Here is a 13,405-nt window from a genome sequence, read left to right as displayed (position 1 = left end):
GTGAGCATAAAAGTCACCGTGGGTTGCTTGGTGAAAATGTGGACTCCCAGATCTCCTCCAAGACCTACTGAGTCAGGGACTTCCCTGGTGGTCTAGTGGTTAAGACTCCACGCTCCCAAGGCAGGGGGCCCGGGTTCGATCCTGATCAGGGAACTAGATCCCACATGCATGCTGCAACTAAGATCCAGCGCAGCCAAATAAATAAATAAATAAATATTTTTAAAAAAGACGTACTGAATCAGACTGGCTGGAAGGGGAGCTGGGAATCTGCATTTTACTGAGTGTACAGGTAGCTGAGTCAGGTGGTCCAAAGCCTGCAAAATACTGCTCTAGAGTCACAGAACTCCAGAGGTGGAATGGAAAGAGTTCAAACTCCAGTTCTGCAACCCATTTCCTGTATGAAACTGGACAAGCTGTGCAACTTCTCTCAGCCTCCTGTTCTATCATTTAAAACATGCATATAGGGGACTTCCCTGGTGGTTCAGTGGTTAAGACTATATGCTTCCAATGCAGGGGGGCGCCGGTTCGATCCCTGGTTAGGGAACCAAGATCCCACACGCTGCGTGGAATGGCCAAAACAACAAACAAAAAAACCCCATGCGGACAATAACCCCTACCTCCACCTCAAATCCTTTTAGGAATAAAGTGGAGTATAAATAAAGATATAAGAAAAAAAATGCCTATCTCGGGCATCTAATAAAGATTAAACAATGCATCTGACGTGACGGGCATGTTTCCTGGTATACAGCAGGCATCCACTCCTTTTGTATCCCACAGAGCAGAGGGAACCTTCGAGATATTTTGGACCAGTGTTTCCTAAATGTGCCTAATGATGAGAATCATTTGCAGCATTTATAAAAAGCCAGGCCCAGGCTCTTCCCTTGGAAAGCATAACTCAGTAGGTCTGAGTGAGGCACCCTTGGGAGGGTTTTATCTGAGGAGGTAAGAGAGAGCACCAAGGTATTTGCTACTAGCATCTGCCAGTTCTCCTGGGGACGTGCTGAACAGGGGTGGAAAGGTGTGGAGAGAAGAGTTGATGGAGCCCGGGAAGGGGTGATTGCAAATAAAGAGAGAAGGAAACCACTTCTGTAAAATGAACGCCACCCTCTTGGGCTCACCACAGCACACCTAACACAGTCTGTCTCCGATCTATCCTGACCCCAGAGCAGGAGGTCAGCTGAATGGTGGGTCCTCCAACCACAGCGACAGCCAACTCCAAACCCTCTTCATTTTCCTCTTTCAGACCATTCGCATCACCACTCCTTCAAGCCAAGAAATCAAACAGCTTGCACATCACAGGCACTCAGATAACGGTCAAGCTAAAAGAAATCAATGGAAGGCAATGTGGGGTGACTTGCAAAGGGGGACTTCCTGATCTGGGCAGCTCCGTGGAGTCGGTGAGATTTTAGAGATGGGAAGGGTCTGGCTGCAAACATCAGAACACTTACTTTCACGGCCACGGGGATGAGGTGATCTGGCTGTGGTCCATGGGCGAGTCCCGAAGCCTGAGACAAGGCTGCATTCGATCCAACCAGGTCAGCTTTAGGGAAGAGCAGCCCTTCTAGAAATGACTGGTCGGCAAGACTTCCTTGAGGCCTCCACGCCTTCCCCAAGTGTCCAAGGAGCTCTCCCAGCCCCCGGACTTTCCCGGCTTCCGAAGAAATCTGCAGTCTGGAGGCTGTGGCCAGTCTCCGGATGCTGTCATTCTCCAGGAAGGCAGGATTGGCACGTGCTTTGTACACTTGGGCCACGCAGCCGGAACCCACAGGCTCCTGCTTCTCAAAGCAAAGGACCCTTCCCCAGTCCTCTCCGAAGGCCTGCCGTAGGAAGTGTTCAGTGTGGGTCCAAGGATGGGGCGTCACCTGGACGTGCAGCTTGGAGAACTGCGCACAGAAAGCCTCTGAGAAGAGATCACGCCGGGTGCTGGCCCACTGGCCGAGTTTGATGTACGTTGGACCGGAGGTCTCGGTGGCTTTCAGAAGCAGGTGGAGCCAGAGCCTGGAGACGCTGGGAGCCAGGTAGGTGAGGGGATAGAGTAAAAGGAGGGGGAAGAATTTCACCAAGAGCGCCCCCGCGCGGAGCCAGATCCGCAAGTGCAGAAGGAGGCAGCCTAGCCGCTGCTCCGGGGGGACTCTCTCCAGTGGCCCGTTTTCAGCCAGGTCACTCCAACTGGTCCTTTGCCGACACAAGCTCTCAGGGACCCCCTTGCCAATGTCCTCAGAGGCTGAGATGAGTTTGGGCAAAGTGCCAAGCAGAAGCCAACAGAGTCTAGCCTTGCGACAGCACCCAGAGGGTCTCAAAAGGCCGAGGTCCTTTCTGAGCTCCAAGCCCCTTAGGTGCGACAAGCAGACCCTGACAGAGAAGCGCCAGGGGGTCACCATGCTCTCCCAGAGGTCGCGGTCCAGGCTGCCTGCCTCCACTTAAGGAGCACCCATCTTCGTTCCTTCTTTCCGCAAGGCTGGCCTGAGTCTGGGCCCCAGCTGAGTATTCCACTTGAAAGCGAGGCAGCTGTGAGACTCGGGGAGCTCAGACCTCGCCTCGCGTGTGCAGCCTCTGCCGGGTCCTGCTGCGAGTCCTGCCTCCTCAGGGCCGCCCCGCCCCGCGGGCCCGCAACCCTGCCCCGCCTCCGCCGCAGGAGGGCTGGCCCATCAGTCCCCGCTCCCTGCCGGATACCTCGCCTGGGTCTGAGGCCCGAGGGTTTTCGGAACTGAGAGCCGGAGGAGCCAAGCCAGGCCCAGGTCGGGGACGTGGCCCGCGCGAGGTGGCCGCGCGGGTGGAGACAGAGCCGGGCCGCAGCAGGGTCACCGCGCACGCCGGCCGGCGCGCTGAGGGCCTGCGCGGGGTGGGGCTGGGGGGACCGTGCGGAGGGCCGCGGCGCCAAGAGCCCGGGTCGGGGTGAGGAACGGCCAGGCGGGGCGAGGCGTGGAGAGCTGGGGCGGGGGCAGTGCGGGCGGCCGAGGACCCGGGCACCGAGTACGGTGTGGGGAGGAGTCGGGCGGGGTTGTAGAGAGCCGAGTCCCCGCACGCGGTGGGGTCCGGGCGCCAAGGGCGTGGAAGGGGCGCAGAGGGCCGGGGATCAGAGGGCCAGGGATCGGGGCGCCGAGGGCCGGGGATCGGGGCGCCGAGGGCCGGGGATCGGAGGGTCGGCTATCGGGGTGCCTAGGGCCGGGGATCGGGTGCCGAGGGCCGGGGATCAGAGGGTCGGGGATCGGGGTGCCAAGGGCCGGGGATCGGGCCGCGGAGGACCGGGAGTCCGGGCGCGGAGGACCCGGGATCCGGGCACAGAGGACCGGGGATCCGGACGCGGAGGACGCAGAGGCCGCGGTATCCGCGTCTTCCGGGACCGCCCGCCCGCAGGCTCGGGGACCGCCCCTTAAAGCCGACGCGAGCCGGACTGCGGCCGAGGCTCACCCGGCCCTTGCGTCTCGGAGTCCCAGAAATAGAATTAACCCAAAACGCCAACGCGCCCTCCACGCCCCCTTTCCCCGCTGCGCGTCTGTCTCTCCACTAACATCCTTAGCTTTCCTTACAAAGAGCGCGGAAACGCGGAAACGTTAGGTGAACTGAAGGGCGGTTCCGGAACACGGGTCTGTTTTTCAACTGAGCGGGAAGTGGGGGGTGGGGGTGAGGGCGGGGGTTGGGAGCGTTGTCCTTGGACGGCTGGAGTCCCTGGCTGCCCCGATTTGGGGAACGTGCTTGGACCTTGGGGAGTGGCTCCGGAAAGAACATTCATTCATTCAACCAATACTTATTAAGCTCCAGTATTTCTTAAACTCAGTCCAGTATTAAGCCCCCAGATGGAAGGTGTTTGGTGTGAGGTTTTGGGGGAGTTTGTTTTTTTAACCTTGAAGAACCAAAGGAAGGTCAGCTACCTCTAGAGAGCAAAGGAGAGCAGAACAGAGCTTGGAAATCAGCCAGCACAGCCTGGGAGGGCCCAGTGGTCTTATGCTCTGCTCTTTGGGGCTTAGGAGGCTGCCCTGTGCTGGGGTACCACAGTCACCTCTACATACATGACCCTTTATCTCCACGAGGGTGACAGGCTTCAACAGAAGTCTGCCAGGGCCTCACAAGTGGAAGGGCCCTGGGGAGGGAAACAAGGTCGTGGCCCATGCCTGCTCCTGGAAGTGTGGCTGCCACTCGCAGCCTAAGGAGGGCTCGAAATGTGGGAACTCCTGCAGTGCTAATGATCCATATCCCATTTCCGCAAGGTGCGGCAGACCCTTTGAAAGTTCCCTAGACAGAAGTCATAGCTACTACCACTGGTTTCAAATATGGCCAGCTATTAATTATGCCTTCCCAGCTTCCTCTGATTTATTTATTTACTCTGTCCCAAAGGTGTAAAATATTCTTGTATGACTCTGATTCACCAAAGGGCTTATTGAGGACTTAATCTGAAACCAGAGTCTCTCGGTTCTAGCCCCCTAATTAAGAGGTAACCACATGAGTGGACACCTCTATGTGCCGCGGGAGGATGGCCGAACAGTTGACCAAGTCGGTGCTATTCGTGTGTCTGGGTTACCAAAGAAGACTTTGCCACATTTGATGATATGCTATGTATGGATGACAGCAACCTGAGAGATTTGAATAGAAAAAGTAATCAAGTTAAAAACTGCAGAGCGAAAATTGAACTACTTGGGGGCTATGATCCACAAAAGCAACTCATTATTGAATATCCCTATTACGGCAACGATGCTGACTTTGAGACCATCTACCAGCAGTGTGTGTGGTGCTGCAGAGCCTTCCTGGAGAAGGGTCGCTGACCCGGGTCCAGTCATTTCACGGCCCAGGCTCATCCCCACAGGCCCACGCTCTCTGTTGAGTGTCACAGTGTCACCATTCCCTAGCCAAGGCCACAGCCCTTTCTTCAGTTAACTCACTGTTTCTTTTTTCTTTTTGGCTGCGTTGGGTCTTTATTGCTGCACGCGGGCTTTCTCTAGTTGTGGCGAGCGGGGGCTATTCTTCGTCGTGGTGCGCAGGCGTCTCATTGCAGTGGCTTCTCTTGTTGCGGAGCACGGGCTCTAGGTGCGTGGGCTTCAGTAGTTGTGGCACACAGGCTCAGTAGTTGTGGCTCACGGGCTCTACAGCGCAGGCTTAGTAGTTGTGGCACACGGGCTTAGTTGCTTCACGGCATGTGGGATCTTCCCGGACCAGGGATCGAACCCGTGTCCCCTGCATTGGCGGGCGGATTCCTAACCACTGTGTCACTAGGGAAAGCCCTGACTCACTGTTCCTTACCTTAAAAAAAAATTGTGGATGGAAATCAGTTGTGTTTGGCCGAAGAATAAATAAAAATTTTTGATTCAAACAAACAAAAAAAAGAGGTAACCACATGACCTCAGGTGGTCTCTCTGGGCCTCTGTTTCTCCTTAAGCGAATTGCGGAGGGGAGTCTGACCAAAGCTATACAAATTCTCTAGACTTACATCTATGATTCTGGCAATTAGTATCTTTAACAGTAGTTAAGGGACTTCCCTGGTGGTCCAGCGGTAAAGAATCTGCTTTACAATGCAGGGGACACAGGTTCGATCCCTGGTCAGGGAACTAAGATCCCACATGCCACAGGGCAACTAAGCCTGCGGGCCACAACTACTGAGCTCTCATGCCTCAACGACAGAGCCTGAGTGCCGCAAACCACAGAGCCCACGTGCCCTGAAGCCTGCACGCCACAACTAGAGAGAAGCCCATGCGCCGCAACGAAGATTCCGTGTGCTACAACTAAGACCCAATGCAGCCAAAAATAAATTAAATAAATAAATAATCTTGGGGAAAAGAAAACAGTAGTTAAGAACAAAATTCTGGAGTTAAGTAAGCCTGGCTTCAGTTCTTGGTTCTGTGTAACCTGTATAACCTTAGGGACACGTTACCTCGCCTTTTGGAGCCTCTATTCCTCACTTGTCGGATGGAGGTAAGAACAGAACCTCCCTCTCTGGCTGTTGAAAGCAGTGAGTCAAAACTGTACATGACGTGGGTAATACCAGGTGTCACTAAATGTTAGCAAATATTGTCATTTATATTATCTAGATAAAGTGGTTCTGTTTCACAGATTTGGAGGAAACATCATGGAAGGTCTGACCTCAGCCCTTTGTGGCATCCTAGAAATTCACCTAAAGTGGTGGCTCAAACTTGAGCATCCACCAGAATCACCTGAGGGCGGGGCCCATCTGCAGCGTCTGATTCTGTAGGTCTGGAGTGGAGCCTGAGAATTGACAATTCTGACAGGTTCCCATTTGCTGCTGCTGGTCCTGGGAACACACTTTGAGAACCAGTGTCCTTGTGGTGGTGATGCTGGTGGTGCTGATGGTGATAAAGGTGCACCATCTCAAGGAGTTAACAGTCACCCAAACAGGTGAAGCTAAGGGATTCCCGGGGCCCATGTGGATTTCAATTAGGAGAACAGAGTTATACATATTAAGACACCATGGGGCTTCCCTGGTGGCACAGTGGTTGAGAGCCCGCCTGCCGATGCAGGGGACACAGGTTCGTGCCCTGGTCCGGGAAGATCCCACATGCCGCAGAGCGGCTGGGCCCGTGAGCCATGGCCACTGAGCCTGCGCGTCCGGAGCCTGTGCTCCACAACGGGAGAGGCCACAGCAGTGAGAGGCCTGCGTACCACAAAAAAAAAAAAAAAAAAAGACACCATGGACAGCAAAATCAAACAGTGGTATCAAATATGAACGCTAAATCAAAAATTGTAAGGGCAGCCTTTAAAAATTAGAGTTGTTGATTTGTAGTCAAGCTGCTTCTCACATGGGAAACTCTATGTAATGTTTCGTGATTAGTAACAGCAGGAATGTATTTAGAATAATTAATGAATTAAGAGACTGAATATACAGACAGACACTGGCCAGACCATATATGACAATAGAACTCTGACCCGTAGCCTCGGCAGCAATGGGCCCCGAATAGTCAGGACTTGGTCCCTGACTGCAGCTTCTCTAATTTTCACCCCCCCCAATTATCAACTCAGGACCAATCAGAGAAAGCCAAATAGCCTCTCCAAACCAATCACACGCGATGCCCTGGCCTCCAGCCTCCCCGTGCCAACAACCTCCAATTCAGGGCACCTGAAGCCTTTTCTTTTTCCTCTGTAAACCTTTTCTGCTAGCATTTGATTCTCCACTTGTACTTGAGTCTCTGCCAAATGCAATTGATTGTAAGTAACTGACTCCCTTGCTATAGAAAGCTCTGAATAAATAGCCTCTATTTGTTCTCATTTGGGTGGTCTTCGTTTATTTCCACAGAATCTTCACAGTGATAAGTAAGCCTGTTAATAATCAACAGTTTCCAGTTCTTGGAAATGTTCCTGCTGGTATTAACTCTAGTACCACTAGGTGGCACCAATCGCTTGTGAAGTGCATCCAAATCTCCTGCAGGATGGGAGCGGGAAAGAGACGCCAAGACCCACCTGGCTGTGCTGATTTTTTCGCTTGAGCCAAATGACTGTGATTTTAGCATCTCCCACGTCACATTGTTACATAACAGATGTGATGCAGAGCAAGTATTTATTCAAGATCCTGGAGAAGGGGTTGGGGATGGGGACTTGGCTGGTTCTGGGGTTTTCAACCTCTGCACTTTGGACCTTTGGGGCAGGATAGTTCTTTGCTGTGTGTCGGGGGAGGAGCAGAAGCTGTCCCAGGATGTTTAGCAGTATCTCCGGCCTCTACGCACTCAGTGCCAGAAGCACCCCCCCTTTCCCAACTGTGACAATAAACTATGTCTTCAGGGACTTCCCTTGTGGCGTAGTGGATAAGACACCACGTTCCCAATGCAGGGGGCCTGGGTTCGATCCCTGGTCAGAGAACTAGATCCCACATGCATGCTGCAACTAAGAGTTCGCATGCCGCAACTAAGGAGCCCACATGCTACAACTAAGGAGCCTGCGAGCCGAAACTAAGACCCGGTGCAACCAGATAAATAAATAATATGTCTTCAAACATTGCCAGATGTCCCCTGGGGGAACAAAGTTGTCCCTAGGTGAGGACCACTTCTTGTGGAGGACAGCTCTCTGCTGAGACCCTTTCAGCATCCTGCTGCCCTCCCCCATCACACATGCTCACTTTCTTCAGAACAGATACCGGGAAGGGACACCCCTGCATACCCCTTCCACAGCCTCCACTTCATCCCCACCTTGGGCAGGCTCTACGCCAGTGTGTCTCCAGTGGGGACTTGAGCCACCTCCACCAAAAACACCTGGGGTAGCTGTAAAAATGCAGATTCGCGAGCCCCATCCCAGTCTCCCTGCATTAGGATCCCTCTGGGGAAGAGTAGCATCTGCTTTTCCCCCAACAAGCCCAAGGGGATTATCAGGGAAGGAAAAAGTTTGAGAAGCACCGACCCCACCCTACCCCTAGGTCCTGCTTGGTACACCTAGCCTGCAATTAGCTCCTCAGGGAGTTGGACCCTGGCATGAAAATGCTGGCTCTGGGCCACCCACATACATCTACTCCCTAAGCCGGTAGAGTAGAAATATCAGAAATACTGGAAAAGAACACTAAGGGAGAAGGCCCCTGCCCCTGCCCCGCCTGCTGCAGTGATTTTCCATCCCTTCCTCCCTCACGTCGGCCCCTCCCCAGCCCCTCCCTTTCTCTTTCCTTCACTTCAGCTGAATTGTCTCCATTACCTCTTCTCTTGGGATTTCTCCTCCTCTGGTCCCCACCTTCTGGTTTCCTGGATGGTTGCCGCAGCTCTACCCTGGTGCAGGTGCTGCCCCTGTGCTGACGCCGCGTGGCCTGGGCAGGTCCCCAGTGCCCATCTGTGAGGCCCCTTCCAGCTCTGTCCCTGCAATGCCCACCATGCTGTGTACAGCTCTGCTGCTCCCGGTCGGTCCTGTAACCAGGTCCTCCCTCCGTTTGCAAACTGGGCAGATGAGGACGGTAGCTCCTGACCAGCGGTCCCGACAGCAAAGGTGGGAAGGGGTTGTCTGGGGTCATCCCAGCTCTGGCACTCATTCATGGTGGCCTTGGGCAAGGCACCTCGCTCTTCTTGGCGGTTGCTTCATTGGTAAAAGAGGCTCTGCTATTAGAACCTACCTCCTGGGTGATCTCTGGGAAGCCTTGACACTCCCTGGTACCTGCTCAGGCACACAGGAAAGAGCAGAATGAGAATAAGCACTTTCTCCGCCTACCTGAGCGGGTGGGGACTGGGGAGGACCTGAGGGCCATCTCGCCCCATCTCTCCAGGAGCCCGAGACCCACAAACGGCAGTTGCCTTGCCCAAGGTGGTGCTGCCATCTGGGGCAGTCAGAAGCCACCCAGGCTTGCCTTTGGCCAATATATATGTATTTTAAGGTGATGTATAGTTGATTTACAGTATTGCATCTTTGGCCAATATTTTGATTTTGATTTGATTTGATCTGAGAGATATAGGAAGTGGATCAGATATTAGGGCCTTCCAGAAATATGTTCTCGCCCCCCCCCCTCCCCGCAAGGTGTGCCCTCTGAGAGGCAGCACAATGACTTACAGCCATTTGGAGCTCTGAAGGCTGAGATCAGGGTCTGGGTGGGTGTTAGCAGAGGGGACGAGCTGGCAGGCTTTAAGCCCAGAGGTGTGGTGCCCAGATCCTAACATGTGATGAAAATGTTTGAAGGGGATTCTTGCCACCCCCTTATGTCTGAGGAGATTGCCTAGTTGGTCGGGAAACAGAGGGGAAGGCTCTGAGAAGCAAGAGGTGGAAGCCTTGTGTCCTCGGCATGATGCAGAGCCAGTCCGACTGCCCTACTGTGTTCTGAAATCACAGTGCACAGGAAGAGCGAGACCTGCTGAAACACAGAAGTTCATGCCTCTAAAAGAGTATCTCAGTCACCATCCTCTAGTTCCTCTCCCTGAAGTTTAACTGGATCTTCCAGAAGGAACAGAGAAGAATAGAGACGTAGAGGGTACTGGGCATTGCAGGTACGATAGTTGAGACTTTGCCTAATGGTGAAAGATGCAGGCCTTCCATGACTCGGTTCTCTCTTTTTGTCATAGATACACTAATCCTTGTAGAGTTATGAACACTTTAACTCTGTGGGAAAAAAAAACCATGACCCTTCAAAGTAAGCTAGGGGCATAGGAGTGAAACAGGTGGTGCTTATGCAAAAGTTACAGGTGATTGTCATATTTGCCAATTCGGTGATTCTCTGAGATTTCCAGTGGTACCCTGACAAATGTCAGTGGTGACCAACAAATGCCACCTTCTCCACAGCACCCCATAACGGGCCCCCACAGCTTCCAATCTCCCAGCCCCAGCACAGGAGGTAGAAGGCAGGAGAGCATCAATTGGGGCAAGGCGGAGGGCAGCAAAGACAGGCCCTTCGAAGCTAGGGGAGGATGTCGGAGCACCAGGGCCCTCAGTCTGGGCTCTGCTCACCCCTTCCCCTGGGTGGCCTCCACTTCCCCCGCCCCATACTTCCTCTCCCATCCCACACCTCCTGGATGACATTTGATTGGGACCGAGAACAAACCCAGCCTGGGTTTGAGGTTTGGGTGGGATGCTTGGCTTGGTTTTATTTCCTCAGAGGGAGGCAGCTGGAGGTTGTGGTGGGACTGTGGGAGCTCGCATCCAGCTGCCTCTGGGCTGGGGAGAATGAGCCACGGAGGCAATGCGAGTAGCATGGAATGAGGACGGCAGGAGGGAGATGGCTTCCTGGGGAGGAAAGGAGTAGGATGCCTGCGAAAGACTGAGGCAGCCCTGCCGCCAGCCCAGACGGTTCCGTGGGCTCAGGCCCATTCTCAAGGGATGAGGAGAATCTTCACCAAAGGCATGTCAAGGTGAGGCTGTGGACTTTCCCTGCCCCTAAAACAGGCTCCTTCCTTCCTTGCTCTACCTGCCCCAAATGTCACGGCCCCAAACATAGATAAATGATTCCTCTCCCCATCCAGCCTTCTAGATAAAATAATAATAAAGAAATAACCAAACTTCTCATCTATCATCTACTGTATGTATAACTTTCAACTACACGCTGGCAGGCCAATGGGCTTGAGATAGAAGTTCCTGCCGGGCAAGGAGTCGAAAAGGAATGGGTCACAGTGACCCAAGCAAGTGGTGCCCAGTCTCTGGGGAGCGGTGTCAGAGATGCCTGTGGCTTCCAGAGCAGGGAGCATAACCAGGATGAGGGTTGAATACTTATCCAGAAACCCCCCTCCAGAGTGACTGGCGCTGGGCAGAGCCCTTGCTCTCAGGCAACTTGGTGTGACAAAAAGGCCTGGGCCCGTGTGACCTCAAATAAGTCACATAACCTCTTAAAACTTGGCTTTCCCACCCACAAAATGGTAGGGATGATATGTAATTGCCCAGGAGTGTGGAGTGGATCAGGTGCCATGACAGAGGTGAAGGGCCTGGAACTGAAAAGACACTCAGGATGTGTTTAGCATCCCGAAGGAATTTAAGCGGACATTAGACAATTTGGGGGAGAGGAGATGTTCAAAGGCTCCTTCTCAGGCTCTCTCCTCCTCTTATTCAGACTGGCCTCCTTTCCCTGGTCCTGCATCTCTTCATTTGGCATATAGTGCTGGCTCTGTGCTGCTAGCCATGCTCTGGCAGAAGGCCCTGGACCTAAAAGGGCTGGGGGGAGGGGGAAGCTCAACTCAGAAGGGAGAAGAAACACTGCCTGCTGCCCTCCTCCCTCCTTGAACCTTTGCTCCTGCAAAGAAAAGAGATTAGGAAGAAAATAACAAACAGGGGCTGAGGGAGCGCACCCGCCATAGGCCAGTCCAGGTACTGCACCCTTTCCTTGAAGATCTGCTTTAATCCCCACACCATGAGGTCGGTTATAACCGCTTTTTCCACCATACGGATGAAGACACTGAGAGTGAGAGGCCAAGCAACCTGCTCCAGAGCCGGATTTGGCCGTTTGTGCCACAGCCTATGCCCCTCAACAGGATGCTGAAGGAAGAGGAAGGTGTGGATGAGAGACGGTCTGCAGTGCCTCGTGGTTGCTCTAGGTGGAAACAGCAGCATTCAAGATCAAGAATCAATCATTTAGACATATATACACTACCAAACCTAGGGTGGATAGCTAGTAGGAAGCAGCCGCATGGCACGGGGAGATCAGCTCGGTGCTTTGTGACCACCTAGAGTGGTGGGATAGGGAGGGTGGGAGGGAGGGAGACGCAAGAGGGAAGAGATATGGGAACATAGGTATATGTATAACTGATTCACTTTGTTATAAAGCAGAAACTAACACACCATTGTAAAGCAATTATACTCCAATAAAGATGTTTAAAAAAATTAAAAAAAATCAACCATTTAAATGCTTATACTTAAAAAAGAAAAAAACAAAAAAATCTGCTTACACCTTGCAAATTTGCATTCTAAACTTTTACCGTGTTTAGTTGAAATGGGTATGGTGTGAAGGAGTTGAGGGAGGTTTAAGGAGGTCTACAAAAGCTTCAAAGATCTTGCAGAATGAGCAAGACCCTCAGCAAAGAAGATGGAGCTTTTCTGTCTTTGTGACTTTGATACCTGAATAAGCCCCTCAGAGCTCAGGCCCCCAGTCTGCAGGAACTGCCTAGGCAGTATCTAATGTTCCCCAGGTTCTGCAATCCTTTATTTTCTCTTTCCCCTCTCTCCTGCACACCCCTTTTCTGAATTTGTAGGCTAAGCCTCTCTCTCCCCTTTTCACCCCTTGCCTAGGCTGTAGGTCCCTCCTTCCAGGAGCCTCGTGGGCGAAAGACAAGAATGACTTTCCCAGGGGTGTAGACACGGGCCTGAAGCCTTCCCCCAACACTCATCAATCACCACTGCCAGCTCCATCTCCCTTTCAGCAGGGCACTCCTCTGCTCAAAAACCTTCCATGCTCCCCAGCTGCCCTCAGCATTTTCACGTGTACTTTGGCAGTCCTAAATCATGCCGATCTGTGCTCCTTGATCCTTTGTTCTACGCAAGTGGGGCAGCAGGCACCATAAAGTCACTTCTCCTCTGGGAAGCTTTTCCTGACCCCTGCCCGGTGTGGGAGTCTTGTGCCCCGCGCTCAGGGCCCCTGGGCTTTCACTGATAGTGCCAGGGTGTCGGCATCCCAGCCAGACTTGGAACTGCAAGGGGCAAGGGTGGTGGCTGACTCGTTGCCTAGGGTGTCCCAGCCCCCAGCCCTGCGCCTGAGCCCTAGTAGGTGCCCCATAAACGCGTTAAAAGACTGGAGTGAGTTGAGGGCCGGGAGTGTCGCCGCCACTCCGGTGCATCTATCTCAAGGTCTCAGTCTCCGGCTGAGCGCGTCGCGCGGATAAACCCCGGGCCCGGCGGAGACGGAGCCTGCCACTCGGTGGTCTCCAGCAAAAAAAGGGTTAAGCCGCCATCTCCCCACCCCCCAAAAAGGGCGAAGGGAAGAGTCCGGCAGAAGGTCCTGTTTACTGGAGCCGCTTGAGTCCGCGCGGCCCTGGGAGAGGCGTTGTCGTGGCAACGGGTCGGGCGCCCGCCAGCTGCGGATGAG

The 13,405-nt window shown here is 53.4% G+C and overlaps 1 protein-coding gene across 2 annotated transcripts in view; it reads right to left on the bottom strand.

The window, feature by feature from the left end:
* ADCK2 (aarF domain containing kinase 2) overlaps nt 1-2,830 on the bottom strand; it is a 30,142-nt gene extending 27,312 nt beyond the window's left edge. For both annotated transcript variants that reach the window (XM_073810001.1, XM_073810002.1), the window contains exon 1: nt 1,449-2,830. In XM_073810001.1, coding sequence (XP_073666102.1) covers nt 1,449-2,381 — 933 coding nt within the window. In that variant the 5' untranslated portion in view covers nt 2,382-2,830. The remainder of the gene's footprint in view (nt 1-1,448) is intronic.
* Between the last annotated feature and the right edge of the window lie 10,575 nt (nt 2,831-13,405).

Source organism: Tursiops truncatus, chromosome 9, assembly GCF_011762595.2.
Source record: "Tursiops truncatus isolate mTurTru1 chromosome 9, mTurTru1.mat.Y, whole genome shotgun sequence".
Lineage (NCBI taxonomy): Eukaryota > Metazoa > Chordata > Mammalia > Artiodactyla > Delphinidae > Tursiops > Tursiops truncatus.
This window is presented reverse-complemented; position numbering and strand designations above follow the sequence as displayed.